The 13,317-nt window shown below is 45.3% G+C and overlaps 1 protein-coding gene across 1 annotated transcript in view; it reads right to left on the bottom strand.

Annotated features, from left to right (window-relative positions):
- Window positions 1-439: 439 nt before the first annotated feature.
- LOC309555041 (acyl-CoA dehydrogenase family member 11-like) overlaps window positions 440-13,317 on the bottom strand; it is a 180,624-nt gene continuing 167,746 nt past the window's right edge. Inside the window, exons 14-15 of the mRNA XM_082256857.1 lie at window positions 2,090-2,156; window positions 440-632 (exon numbers count right to left, since the gene is read on the bottom strand). Of these exons, the coding sequence (XP_082112983.1) occupies window positions 506-632; window positions 2,090-2,156 (194 nt within the window). The 3' untranslated portion in view covers window positions 440-505. The remainder of the gene's footprint in view (window positions 633-2,089; window positions 2,157-13,317) is intronic.

Below are 13,317 nucleotides of genomic sequence, written 5' to 3' on the forward strand. Positions count from 1 at the left end.
GATCAGATGTGGGATAGAGAAATACAAATGTAATATTGTTTCTTGGTATTTTCTCAGTTTCATTACTTTTCAGTTCAAAGGGAGGAGCTATAACATGATATGATGGTAAGTTAAAGCAACCTGACAAGTAAAAAGCAAAAAAAAGTTCCTAAAGTGTGTTCCTATTAACACTTAGTTTACCCTAATCAGCCCTAATTAATATTTCCTCTTAGATATTATTTTGTGCAGGAAAAAAAATTATATATTACTTTGTTATTTTGAGTAATGACGAAATGATTGCCAAATACACAGTCCCATAGCAGAAAGGTAAAAAACTGCTCTAGTTCGTAGGGGGTGTACAGGTGTTCCTGAAGTAGATGCATTTAATCTAGATAGGTATTTGTGCAATGTAAAACTATATGTAATAATTTTAACTGGAAGCAAAGGACACGACCGTCTTCTGCTTTAAAAATCATAACCAATGTTCTTACAAACAAAACAGATGCGCAAATTTAAAATCAGTACACTACATCTTCCCCATAAACAAAGGGCTTTTTTCATACACCAGCTGTAGGTCCATGGATGCTGCCTCTGAATTGTAGCACCCAGATACTTCTGCCTTGTTCACAGGACACAGATCTTGTTCACTCCACCTAAAAGGAACCAAAGACAGATTTCAATAGCTGTGAGTTTTAACTTTTTTTTTCTGGTGAATTGAACCCTTTAACCCTTTAGTTGCTATCAATGTAAACAAGCTTTCCAGCTGCTATATAGAGTATATTTACATTTGTATTCTATCAACTGCTTTCTTGAAGAAGTAATTCAGGCTTCTAAATGCTCAAAAAGGTGTCTCTCCCCCCCCCCCCCCATGTGTCCCAGGCTGCTCTACATTATGACACCTCCATGGCGGCTGTCAGAATGCAGAGCAGCGGGAGATCGGTATACATTCATTCACTGATCTTCCCTGGGTAGCATGAACCCGGAAGCACTCAGATCTGAGCACTTCCCAATTCAGAGCGGTCATATCCCAGCCATTTTGGCCTGAGAATTAGCTGATCGGGCACAGTCCCAGCTTCAACGAAGTGCAAAGGTAACATTAGGGGTCTTATAGACCCCTGATATTTCCTTCAAGAGAACCTATTACCTGCATTATTCTATCACGTAAGGAGCTTCACCCACTTTTGTTAGCTATATTTTTAGCTATATTCTTATTAATAATAAGTTAATAAACAAAAAAAAAAGAAAACGGTTTCATGAAATTCTGAAACTTGACGTATCTGGTTTCTATTTACTTACTTGACTTAACCTGACTTTTTATATTTTACCAAAAAATTGGGTATTATATTGTGTTTGTGTAGCAAACAGTAGTGCAATTAGCATTTCACTTAAAAAATTGCAACTGACACCATTTTATTCTTTTGGGTCTCTGTTTTAAATAATCTTCATGCCTAAAATGGATTTTTAACATGTGTAAAAATCAGCTCAGGCAGCAAAAAGATTAAAGAAAATGATAGGTTAGAGAAATATGGAGGCTTTCATTGCTGACCTCTCCATCTAAAAGTTACCAAGCTATCACACTGACTATCTTGCTTAAAAATACTTTGAGTCACTGACCTGGAGCAAGTAAGGTTGTCTGATTTGTCATACAAGCTGGCCATACACTGCTAGTTTTCTTTTTTTCTTCAGCCAACAGATTCCTCCATTCACATAAACAAGCTAGATGGAGGAACTCCCCTGCCAAGAAACGGTATTCTGACAACAGTTCCCATCACGGTTAGTGGAGCAGTTGATTGCATGCAGCCAGTGAGAAAAACTCCACCATGTCACTTTTAAAGAAGCCAATCAAACAATCAGATTAAGTCGAGTGGGGACAGCCACATGCTGATCGAAATTAGTCCGCCTTCTGCTGAACTGGCATAATTTCCATTGGTTTATGGGCCAGCTTTAACTGCCTGATACTGCATTCTTGTTCCTGGGCATTGACTGAAAGTACTGAAACCAATGGGTCAGTATAACAGCCAGACAATTGGCATTTTTAAAAGAGGGTAAGCAGTGGCAGCCCCCATTTTTCTCCTACGACAGGTTTAATTTAAATCTGGTAAGTACTTACCTTTGAGCACAATATATGGAAGTGTCTGTGGCTCCAGCCCAGGCTGCATGTTCTACTAAGAGAGAACCTAGAAGGACAAAAAACAGTAAGGTATAAATCCACAAGCTAAAAGAGCCACATGAAAACAGTGTATAATGTGGGTTTACAACCACTATATTCTGAGATGAGGTAGAGCCTAATTCAAAAGGATAGTAAGCCACAAATAAATATTTATATGGCAGTTAGAGATTTTATCAATTTCACCCTAAATTACCATAGTCATTCAAATCAATTAGCACTGGAGAAAGATTATTAGTTAGAATATCCCCTTTTTTGCTCTGCAACATTTTTTCTTCACAAATAAATTTGATAGGAATAAGACCAGGAGTGTCAGATCCCTGTCTGTGCTGGTCCCTAGACGCTACTCCTCCCATCTCCCAAGTCACTGGGGTCTGTGAGCAACTCCCAATGCAGTCTACAACCAAAACAGTGTGGGAGCTTGCACACAGTAGCCAATGCCATCTATACTTTCTAAACCACACTGACAGCTTTCCAAGCACTTGTTAATATTAAGCTGGGTATACACTTTTAGAATTTTGTTTCGTATTTTCCATTATATGTAGGTGGTAAAAACGTTTGTTTGTTTTTGACCGCAGTGATGAGAAAATTTGAAGGACCAGGATGGAATATTGTTCTTGAAAATCACATACACGGTTAGAGATTTGTACATTCATTTGGTAAAGTCTATTCATTCCAAAATCAAACGTTAAAACCAATCAAAATCTTGAACTACTTTCGAATGACATTCAAATGTTCCCAGAGTTTTTGTATGAATTTTCATTCAAAATTTTACTAGCGTACACAGCTAGAGAAGCACACGTACAGTGGGGAAAATATTTATTTGATTCCCCTTCAAATTTAGTGGGAAAATATTTATTTGATCCCCTTCAGATTTAGTAAGTTTTCCCACTTACAAAGAAAGGAAGGGTCTATCTTTTTTTTTATCATTGGTGTATTTTAAATGATAAACAGAATATCAACCAAAAATCCAGAAAAAACACATGATACAAATGTTATTAATTGAGTTGCAGTTCAGTGAGTAAAATAAGTATTTAATCCCCAAGCAAAACATTACTACGCACTTGGTAGAAAAACTCTTGCTGGCACGCACAGAGGTAAGACGTTTCTTGTAGTTGGGTCACATCTCAGGAGGAGGGATCTTGGTCCACTCTTATTTACAGATCTTCTCTAAATCCTTAAGGTTTCTTGGCTTGGCAACTCAAAGTTTCAGCTTTCTTCATAAATTTGCAATAGGATTAAGGTCTGGGGACAAGCTAGGTCACTCCATGACCTTAATGTGCTTTTTCTTGAGCAACTTCTTTGATGCCTTGGCGGTATGTTTTGGGTCATTGTCATGTTAGAAGACCTACCCACGACACATCTTCAGTGTTCTGGCTGAGGGAAGAAGGTTCTCATCCAAAATTTTGCAATACATGGCCCCATCGATTGGCCCTTCAATGTGGCAAAGTTGGCCTGTACCTTTATTGAAGAAAGAGCCCCAAAGCAAAATGTTTCCACCTCGGTGCCTGACTGTCGGGATGGTGTTCTTCGGGTCAGTCAGCATTTTTCTTCCTCCAAACATGGCAAGTCAAGTTAATGCCAAAGAGCTCAAATTTGGTTTCATCTGACCACAGCACTTTCTCTCAGTCCTTCTCTGAATCATTTAGATGTTCATTGGCAGACTTCAGACAGGCCTGTGCATGTGTCTTCTTGAGGAGAGAGGGATACCCTGCGGGCGCTGCAGGATTTCAATCCATGGCAGCGTATGGTGTTACCAATGGTTTGTTTGCTGACTGTGGTCCCAACTGCCTTGAGATCATTCACAAGCTCCTCCCATGTAGTGCTGGGACGATCCCTCACTTTTCTCATGATCATCCTTTTTTTTTTTTTAAAAGGTGTTTATTTAAGTTTTTGCAAAACAGTAACAAAGAAACACAAGGGCAGACATTGCCCATAAAACAATTGTAAGGCAAGCATGTAAAGTACACCATGGTATCAGAAGACAACTTAACCTAACAATGAAGGGGGGGGGGGGGAAGAGAGGGGCCGGAGCGGCCCAAATCAAGGGGGGGGGGGAGGGGGAAAAAGGGGATGCGTACCACAGAAGACCAGGAGAACCAAGCAACTGCTACAGTCACCACAGTAGAAACACCCTCTAGGTTAAACATAGGTGGGGGGGGGGAGAAAAAGACACACCAACAAGACTAACAACACCAACAAGGAACTTAAACACACAACAAAAGACTACACCATACACACCAACACATCCTCATGCACACATCTTCCCTTACCTCCAGGTACCCACCCCCCAAAGGGGGGAGGGGTATATAACATACATCTTATTCGGTAAAAATAAACCGCATAACATCCGGGGCCACTCAGATTCAGTCAACGGATAAGCTGGAGGGCAGAGGGGCATCTGCCCAATACGAGTCTACCACATCAAGCCAAGGTTGCCAGACATTAGTGAACTTTTTAGGACACCCTCTACTCTTATAAATTAGCTTATAAAGCGGTACATCACTGCGCACCAAAGCATAGAACTCCTGCATGGTAGGCGGTTCAGCTCTCTTCCAATGTAATAAAATAAGTTTCCTGGCATAGAACAATAGGATGCTGAGCAGGATCTTAGGGCGTACACGGTGTATAATGTCATTCAACACACCCAGCAGGCCTACCTCAGGAGTAAGAGGGACCGATAGATGTAGCTTATCAGTAAAAAAGGCAAAAATAGATGTCCAGTAACCGCTAACATGGGGACAAGACCAGAACATGTGAAGCAAGTCCGCTGCGAGACAGCCACACCTAGGGCAAGCGGCTCCCGGGGCTACCCCCATACGGACCAACTTCTGAGGTGTATAATGCAGATGATGGATGAATTTAAACTGTATTAACCTATGGTTTGAGCTAATAAGATCCTGGAAGCAAACCTCCGTGGCCTCCTCCCATGTCTCCTCTGTCAGGTCAGGCATGAGTGCGACCCTCCGGCCCATGGCCGTTTTAAACGGGTCAGCACCCGCCGCCTGCAGCCTCATATAAAACATAGTGACCATTTTATTTACCCCTTGAATAGACAATAGCAGCTCCATGGTCAGCCCAGCAAACTGCGCACGGGCGGCGTGGCGTAATAACAAGTATTTAAAGAAAAAACGGTTGCTCACACCATGGTGGGCCTTCAGGTCATCAAAGGAGACAAAATGAGTCGACCAAAAGACGTGAGAGACATGAGTCACCCCAAGTCCAGACCACCAGCCCGAATCCGGATGACCATAGAGCTCGGGGAAGTTGAGATTATCCCACAACGGGGCATTAGGAGACACGGCAGGCGTCTCCACTAGCATCTTGTTACCAGCATGCCAGGCCAACCATCCCACCTCCATAGGAGAGGTACGAGAGCAGCGTCTAGGGACAGATCTGTGTAGAGCATCTGTAGCCTGTGCTTGCGAGCCATGCATGGCCAATACGAGAATGGTGGAGGAGTTACCAGGAGATTCGCCAAGGCCATCATACAAGTATGTAAGCTGGGACGCAATGAAGTACTTATAAAGGTCTGGACACGCCAGGCCCCCCTGAAATTTGGAGGCCTGAAGAGAGGACCTAGCTATGCGAGGGCGGGAGCCCTGCCAAAAAAAGGAAGTAAGGGCAGAATCAATTTTGTTGAACAACCGCCTAGATAGAAAAACCGGGGAAGCCCGAAAAACAAAGGAATTTTGGTAAGTAAATCATCTTAAAAATGTTAATCCTGCCAATGAGATTCAGTGGCAGCGAAGACCAGGTACACAGCCGAACCTCCATGTGCACGATAATAGGCTGTACATTCAAAGAGCTATAAGCCTGGAGATCCGTATTTACCTGTATCCCCAAGTACTTAAATGTAGAAGAAAGGGGAACACCAAAACGCTGCAAAAAACTATAATCCGCGGGTGGGCCAAGCGGAAAAGCCACCGATTTATCCCATCCCACTCGAAGGCCAGACACCCCGCCAAACTCCTCCACCACTCCCATCAAGGCCTCAAAAGAGGACTCAGAGCCATCCAGATATATAAGGGCATCATCCGCATACAGCGAAATTGTCTCCTCCAGGCCACTACAAATGATACCACCAACTGTCACCGTCTGTCGCACCGCCAGGGGCTCAATGGCAAGGGCAAACAGTAACGGCGACAGAGGGCAGCCCTGCCTAGTACCACGGTGGAGGGAAAAGGTCGCAGATACATCCTTATTCGTACAAATTCTGGCTAGCGGCCGCGAATAGAGCAGACACACCCATTTGATAAACGGGAGGCCAAACCCCATCTTCGACATGACCTGCCAAAGGAAGTCCCATCTCACAGTATCAAAGGCCTTCCTAATATCAAGGGACAACACCAGGCCACTCCTCGCCTCCTTAGTTGCAGTATATTGATGCAGATGGAGCCGGCGGATATTATCATACGTGCTCTTCCCAGGCATGAACCCATTCTGATCAGGATGGATAAGGGTAGTTATAGCCTTGGCGAGGCGGGTAGCTAAAAGTTTTGCAAGAATCTTCACATCACTGTTAAGCAGCGAAATAGGTCGATATGAGTCACACAGTAAGCCGTCCTTGTCCGGTTTGGGCAGGACCACTATGAGAGCCTCCCGCATAGATGCCGGGAGTTCACCCTCATCCAGGGCCGCCGCATAGAGGTCCCGTAGTCTACTGGCTAGGTCCCCGGGCTACTCTTGGTACCATTCCGCGGGCAAGCCATCAAGCCCAGGGGTCTTATTAGATGGCAGGGAGCCTATGGCAGTCTCAATTTCCTTAGCTGTCAGAGGGGCGTCCAGCATCAGCCTGTGGGCCTCGGACAACACCGGAAAGACCAACGAGTCCAAAAACCCAACAAGCTCGGCCTCGTCAACCGTCCCCTGCTCCGAATACAAATCAGAGTAAAAGGAGCGGAACGTCTCATTAATTCGCAGTGGGTCCGCCACCACCGAGCCATCAGTCGTCCTAATCCGGGCAATCGATCGGTCCACGTAATCCGCCCTGGAGAGAAATGCTAGAAGTTTACCATTCTTCCCACTATGTTCATGCAGTCTAGCGGTGAGATATAGTTGCTGTTTACGGGTCATGTCAATCAAGTGTAGCTTAAGGGCTGTATGAGCCCCAACCAGGGCATCCCGAAGCACCGGAGTAGGGTCAGCAGCGTAACGAGCATGCGCAGCGGCCAAGGAGTCCTCTAGCTCACGCAAAGCAGCCCGGCTGGAACAGCGATGGGCCACGATGCGCGAGATGTAGGCCCCCCGAGTAGAGGCCTTAAAGGCATCCCAGCGAGACCCCGCGGTAGAGGAGTGAGCATTAAATTCCCAGTAGGTATTCATATCCTGGAGGACCAAGTCCCGCAGTTCAGGCGCACAGACCCATAAAGGGCTGAGCCTCCACGTCCGAAAAGCGACCCTGTGGCCCAACATCAAGTCAACCGTAAGCATAGAATGGTCCTAAAGCGTCTGAGCAACATAGTCCACAGAGTGGACCAAAGGCGTCATGTCGGGTGAAGTCAGGGCCTAATCAAGCCTGGAAAGAGCATTGTATGTTCTAGATTGGCAAGAATAAACCCTCGCCACCGGGTGGCGCAGGCGCCAGACATCAACATAATTATACGAGGCATACCACTGACTGAACAGCCTAGACTCATGCTGGAGGGGCCTCAAGTGGTCCAGGACTGGGTCCAGAACCGAGTTAAAGTCCCCCAACAGGAGAGCAGGAACACAGGGAAACTCAGCCAACCCCACACTCAGGTCTGAGAAAAAGGCAGCCGTAACAGGAGGAGACATGTATACCACCACCAGGAGGAACTGTACCGCATGAATGTGGCAATGTAAAAATATGTAGCGGCCAAACGGGTCCGTGAGCACCCTGGAACACACAAAGGGCAACCCCTTACGGATCAATATGGAGACCCCCCTAGCGTAATTAGAGTAAGTGGAGTGATAGGAACTAGAGACCCAATGTTTGTGTAGCGCACGGATGCGAGAGCCAGTCAGGTGCGTCTCCTGCAAACACAGGACATGCGGTTTGTGGCTCTTCAGAAAATCAAATAACATGGCCCTCTTAAATTTTGAATTTAGACCCCTCACGTTCCAGGAGACACACGTGACCTGTGACATAGATAAATCATCAAAAAAATCAAGGAAGGGCTGTGAAACCCAACACACAATATCCCCCGATACAGCAGCATGACTTTGGAGGCAGAGGAAGGCAACAGAAAGCCAGTCACACACATAAACATCACACACACAGACACACACCCGACCAGACAAGAAAGACATGAGACAATGGGGGGACAGGGCTCACAAAAAGAAAAATAGCCCCAGCCCCCCAGTACACAAACAACCAGGGAGAAAAAGGAGGGGGAAAAAACAAAACAACCCCTCGGAATCCCCTGCCCGGACGCCCAAAAGAAAGGAACAAAAAAGACCAAACTAGGCACGGGCTTTATCCCAAAACTTGTACTGGAGGCGAGAGAACGTAGCCAGCCAGGGTCAGTCGGCTAAGACCAACCTGGGCAGTGTTCCCAGCATGCAACAAAAAGGAAAGTACTCAACTGTAGCCTCCAATATCCAACAAGTCAAGGGGAGAAATGATTGAGAACAAGGGGGAATCAAAACAAGGCAGCCCCTAGCTCAAGGAGGGGGATCTCCCCTCACTAGCAGGGCTGTAAGGCACCCTAACACTCCCAAAAAAAAAAGAAAGAGTCCAAGTGGTCCTGGACGGGAGACGGCCATCATGAAACTGAACCAAAACTGCAGCCAAGAAGACAGATCAGGTATCAGGGGCACGGTGTCCAGACGCGCGGTCTTGGCGAGGCAGGGACTCCAACCAGGAAACAACAGCAACAGGAGACTGAAAGAAATGTGCTTTATCTTGATAGGTGACTCGGAGGGTAGCAGGAAACATCATGGAGTATTGCATAGCCCTTTCCCGGAGCATCTGCTTGGCCTGGTGATACTTAGCCTGCAGAGTGCGGACCACAGGAGAGTAGTCCGGGTAAAGAGAGACCACCGCATTGTTAATCTTCAGGCACCCTTTAAGTCTGGCAGAACGAAGGATAGAGTCTCTGTCCCTATAGTTCAGGAAACTAATGATCACTGTGCGGGAGGGGGGCTGCCCACAGGGAGAGGCCTACCCGGAACCCTGTGAGCCCGCTCGATAACGAAGCATGAGGACAGGGAATTATGGCCAAACTCCTCCTGGAACCAGCTTTCCAGGAAGGACACAGGGTCAGACCCCTCAACCCGCTCTGGCAGCCCCACCAGCCGCACATTATTACGGCGTAGACGGTTCTCCAAGTCGTCCATCTTGTCTTCCACACTTTTAAGCCTCTTCCCGCACTCAAATCAGGGACCAGGGGGTGTACAGTGTCCTCCAAGTCACTAATGCGGCGTTCAATCTCAGTAACCCGGTCCCGGACTTTACACATGTCTTGGCGCATGATGGTAATGTCCAACTTAAGCTCTGCTACCTTCCCCATTAGGTCGGAGTGATTTACCTTAAGGGCCTGCAGAACGTCCTTCAGGGTGGGTTCCTGCACCGGATCGTCCTCCATCCCATCCACGCTGGGGGACGTCTGGGAGAGAAGCTCCGGAGGAGCGGAGGCACCCGGTGAAGGCGGTGGAGAGGCTCCGGATGCCTCCCCAAACAGATCTGGAGTGGAGGCCGGGGAAGGCAGAGGCACGGTGGAGCGGCGGCCATCTTGGCAGGACCGGGTGGTAACGCTCATCCTGGCCGGAGGCTGCTTTTTCCTCTTGCCCATCCACCGAAATAGCAACCGGAGGCTCCCAGAGTACTGTACCAAACTCCCTCAGCCGAAAGAACCGAAAAAGGAGTGTAGAATCCCAAGGATGGAGCAGGATTATAGCAAGGGGAGCTCAGAGCCGCCGAAAGAACGTCCGCTTACATGTCCCGCTAGCCACGCCCTCTCCTCTCATGATCATCCTTACCCCATGAGACAAAATCTTGAATGAAGCTCCAGACCGAGGGCAATTGAGTTATTTTGTATTTCTTCCTTTTGCAAATAATCGCACCAACAATTGTCTCCTCCTCACCAAGCTTCTTGGTGATGGTCTTGTAGCCCATTCCAGCCCTGTGACAGTCTACAATTTTGACCGTGACATCCTTTGACAGCGCTCTGGTCTTGCCCATGATGGTGAGTTTTGAATGGAAAAATTCTGTGGACAGGTGTCTTTTATACACATAATGAGTTGTCGGTAGGAGCACCTTCTTAAATTGACAGGACTAATCGGTGTATCACATAGGCACATACTGTAGCCAGTCTGTGGGAGCCAGAATTGTTGTTGGTTGGTAGGGGATCAAATACCTATTTTACTCACTGAACTGCAACTCAATTTATAACATTTGTAAGGTGTTTTTTCTTGATTTTTGGTTGATATTCTGTCTCTATCATTTAAAATACACCTATGATTAAAATTATAGACCCTTCAATTCTTTGTAAGTGGGCAAACTTACAAAATCTGCAGGAAATAAAATAATTTTTTTCCATAATGTAACAGCCGGCACTGCTTTTTCTGAACTGTCAGTTTTTACAGCAAACTTCACTTCCATCTCCTGATTTAGAAAATGTAAACAAAATCTCTCTCTCTCAGCCAACTTTACAGTATGTTACTTGTTGCTCATACACAAGAACCAGCCACTGAATAGACTTTATTAATTTCAATTGCACTGCCAGTGATAGGTGCTGTAGTACAAAAGTCAGAAAGAAGGAGCAAGGCATTGTCTCCCTATAAGTAATTTCTGGAACTAGCACTGAACAAATGCCTTGCTAAATATGTTGATGTTCCCATCACGGTTATCTGATAAGCTTGCCTTTTCAGGTGCACATAGGAGAAATCCACCTTAGACAAAGTTATCTCTTGAGAGCTAAAGCGGTTTAGCTTGCCAAATATATCCTATAAACAATAGGGTCTCCCATGATGCTTTCCATGCCTGAGGGGGATACTGTACGTTTGCCTTTTTTGCTTTGTTAGTAATAATGTAATTAGATGATGACTATGTCATTGGTGGCAAATACCTTCTGTGCAGTAATTCCTTTGAACCATTATATTTATGCCTTTTGTTTTAGGCTTCCACCCCAACAATCCCGGGAGCTTCAGGCAACCCGTCAAGGATTGGCAGGTCTGGATACGTGTCATTTCCCTGACCAGATTCATATAACTTTCGTTGTGTATAGCAATGCATGCACTGCACAGTATCTGTAAATACGTTGATGTGCATTTGCAGCATTTGTCATAAGTGTGCTATGGAATTTTTATTTTAAAACAGTCTAAACTGAAAGATGTGGATTGTCAAAAAACAAAACAAAAACAAACATTGAGTGGCCAATGAGTAAGGGGTAAGTTTTAAGGGAGGTGTTTATTTTAACCATGTGTTTTTTGATCGAATATTTAATATGGTTGTAGTAATTTAAAGAGACACTAAACAGAACATTTGGGAATGCAACTGTCACATTAGTTGTGCTTTTAACCAAACTGTCAAACCATAAAATGGCTGGTGTCATAACTGATCACATGTGTAGCTTCATAGCAGCTGAAGATTAAAGGGAAAGCGGTCAGCTTCCTTGGCTCAAAACAATAGTAGGGATTTCTTCCACTGTTTCACAGGGATGTGACAATATAGTGGGTTTACTGCACACATATGATTACTGAAGAGCATATTATAGATGTTCTCTGTGCCCTTACATCTATGCCATCCGTGCCCTTACATACAAAAGGGAAAACATTTATTATTTGATCCCCTGCAGATTTTCTAAGTTTGCCCACTTACAAAGAAATTAAGGGTCTATATTGCAGTTCAATAATAATAATGGAGTTGCAGTTCAGTGAGTAAAATAAGTACACTGCTCAAAAAAATGAAAAAGGAACACTTTGAAAACACATCAACTATCAATGGGGAAATAGATCATGCTGGATATCTATACTGATATGGACTGGCTAATGTGTTAGGAAACGAAAGGATGCCACGTCGTTTGAAGGAAAATCAAATTCTCAATCTACAGAGGGGGTTGAACTCAAAGACACCCCAAAAATCAAAGTGAACAAAATGATGCAGCAGGCTAGTCCATTTTGTTGCAGCAACTCAAAATGGTACTCGGTAGTTGTATGGCCCCCATGTACTTGTAAGCATGCCTGACAATGTTGGGGCATGCTCCTATTGAGACAACCGATGGTGTCCTGAGGTATTTCCTCCTAGATCTGGACCAGGGCATCATTGAGCCCCTGAACAGACTGAGGTGCAACCTGGCAGCGTTGGATGGACCGAAACAATGTCTCAGAGGTGTTCCTTTGGATTTAGGTCAGACGAGCATGGGGGCCATTCAATTGTATAATTTCCTTCATCTTCCAGGAACTGGTTGCATACTCTCGTCACATGTGGCTGGGCATTGTCGTGCACCAGGAGAAACCCAGGACCCACTGCACCAGCGTAGGGTCTGAAAATGGGTCCAAGGATTTCGCCCCGATACCCAATGGCAGTAGACGTCTGTGTGTCTCTCTATGGATATGACTCCCAAGACCATCACTGACCCACCACCAAACCGGTCATGCTGAACGATGTTACAGGCAGCATAACATTCTCCACGGCTTCTCCAGACCCTTTCACGTCTGTCACCTGTGCTCAGGGTGAACCTGCTGTCATCTGTGAAAAGCACAGGGCGCCAGTGGCGGACCTGCCAATTCTGGTGTTTAATGGCAAATGCCAATCGAGCTCCATGGTTCTGGGCAAGGAGCACAGGGTCCACTAGCAGACGTGTTTGTATGTATTTTGGGATGGAGGCACACTACTCTGATGGGAGATCCAGATCACACTTTTTTTTTATATGTATATAAGAAAGACACCTGTGCCCCTCTCGTGATCTGTATCACCATCTTACATGTTACATCCTGTTGGATTAGTTACATTATTGTACCCATATACAGTGCCTTGCGAAAGTATTCGGCCCCCTTGAACTTTTCGACCTTTTGCCACATTTCAGGCTTCAAACATAAAGATATAAAACTGTAATTTTTTTGTGAAGAATCAACAAGTGGGACACAATCATGAAGTGGAACGAAATTTATTGGATATTTCAAACTTTGTTAACAAATAAAAAACTGAAAAATTGGGCGTGCAAAATTATTTAGCCCCTTTACTTTCAGTACAGCAAACTCTCTCC

Source organism: Pelophylax lessonae (assembly GCF_965119305.1).
Source record: "Pelophylax lessonae genome assembly, chromosome: 1".
Taxonomy (NCBI): Eukaryota; Metazoa; Chordata; class Amphibia; order Anura; family Ranidae; genus Pelophylax; species Pelophylax lessonae.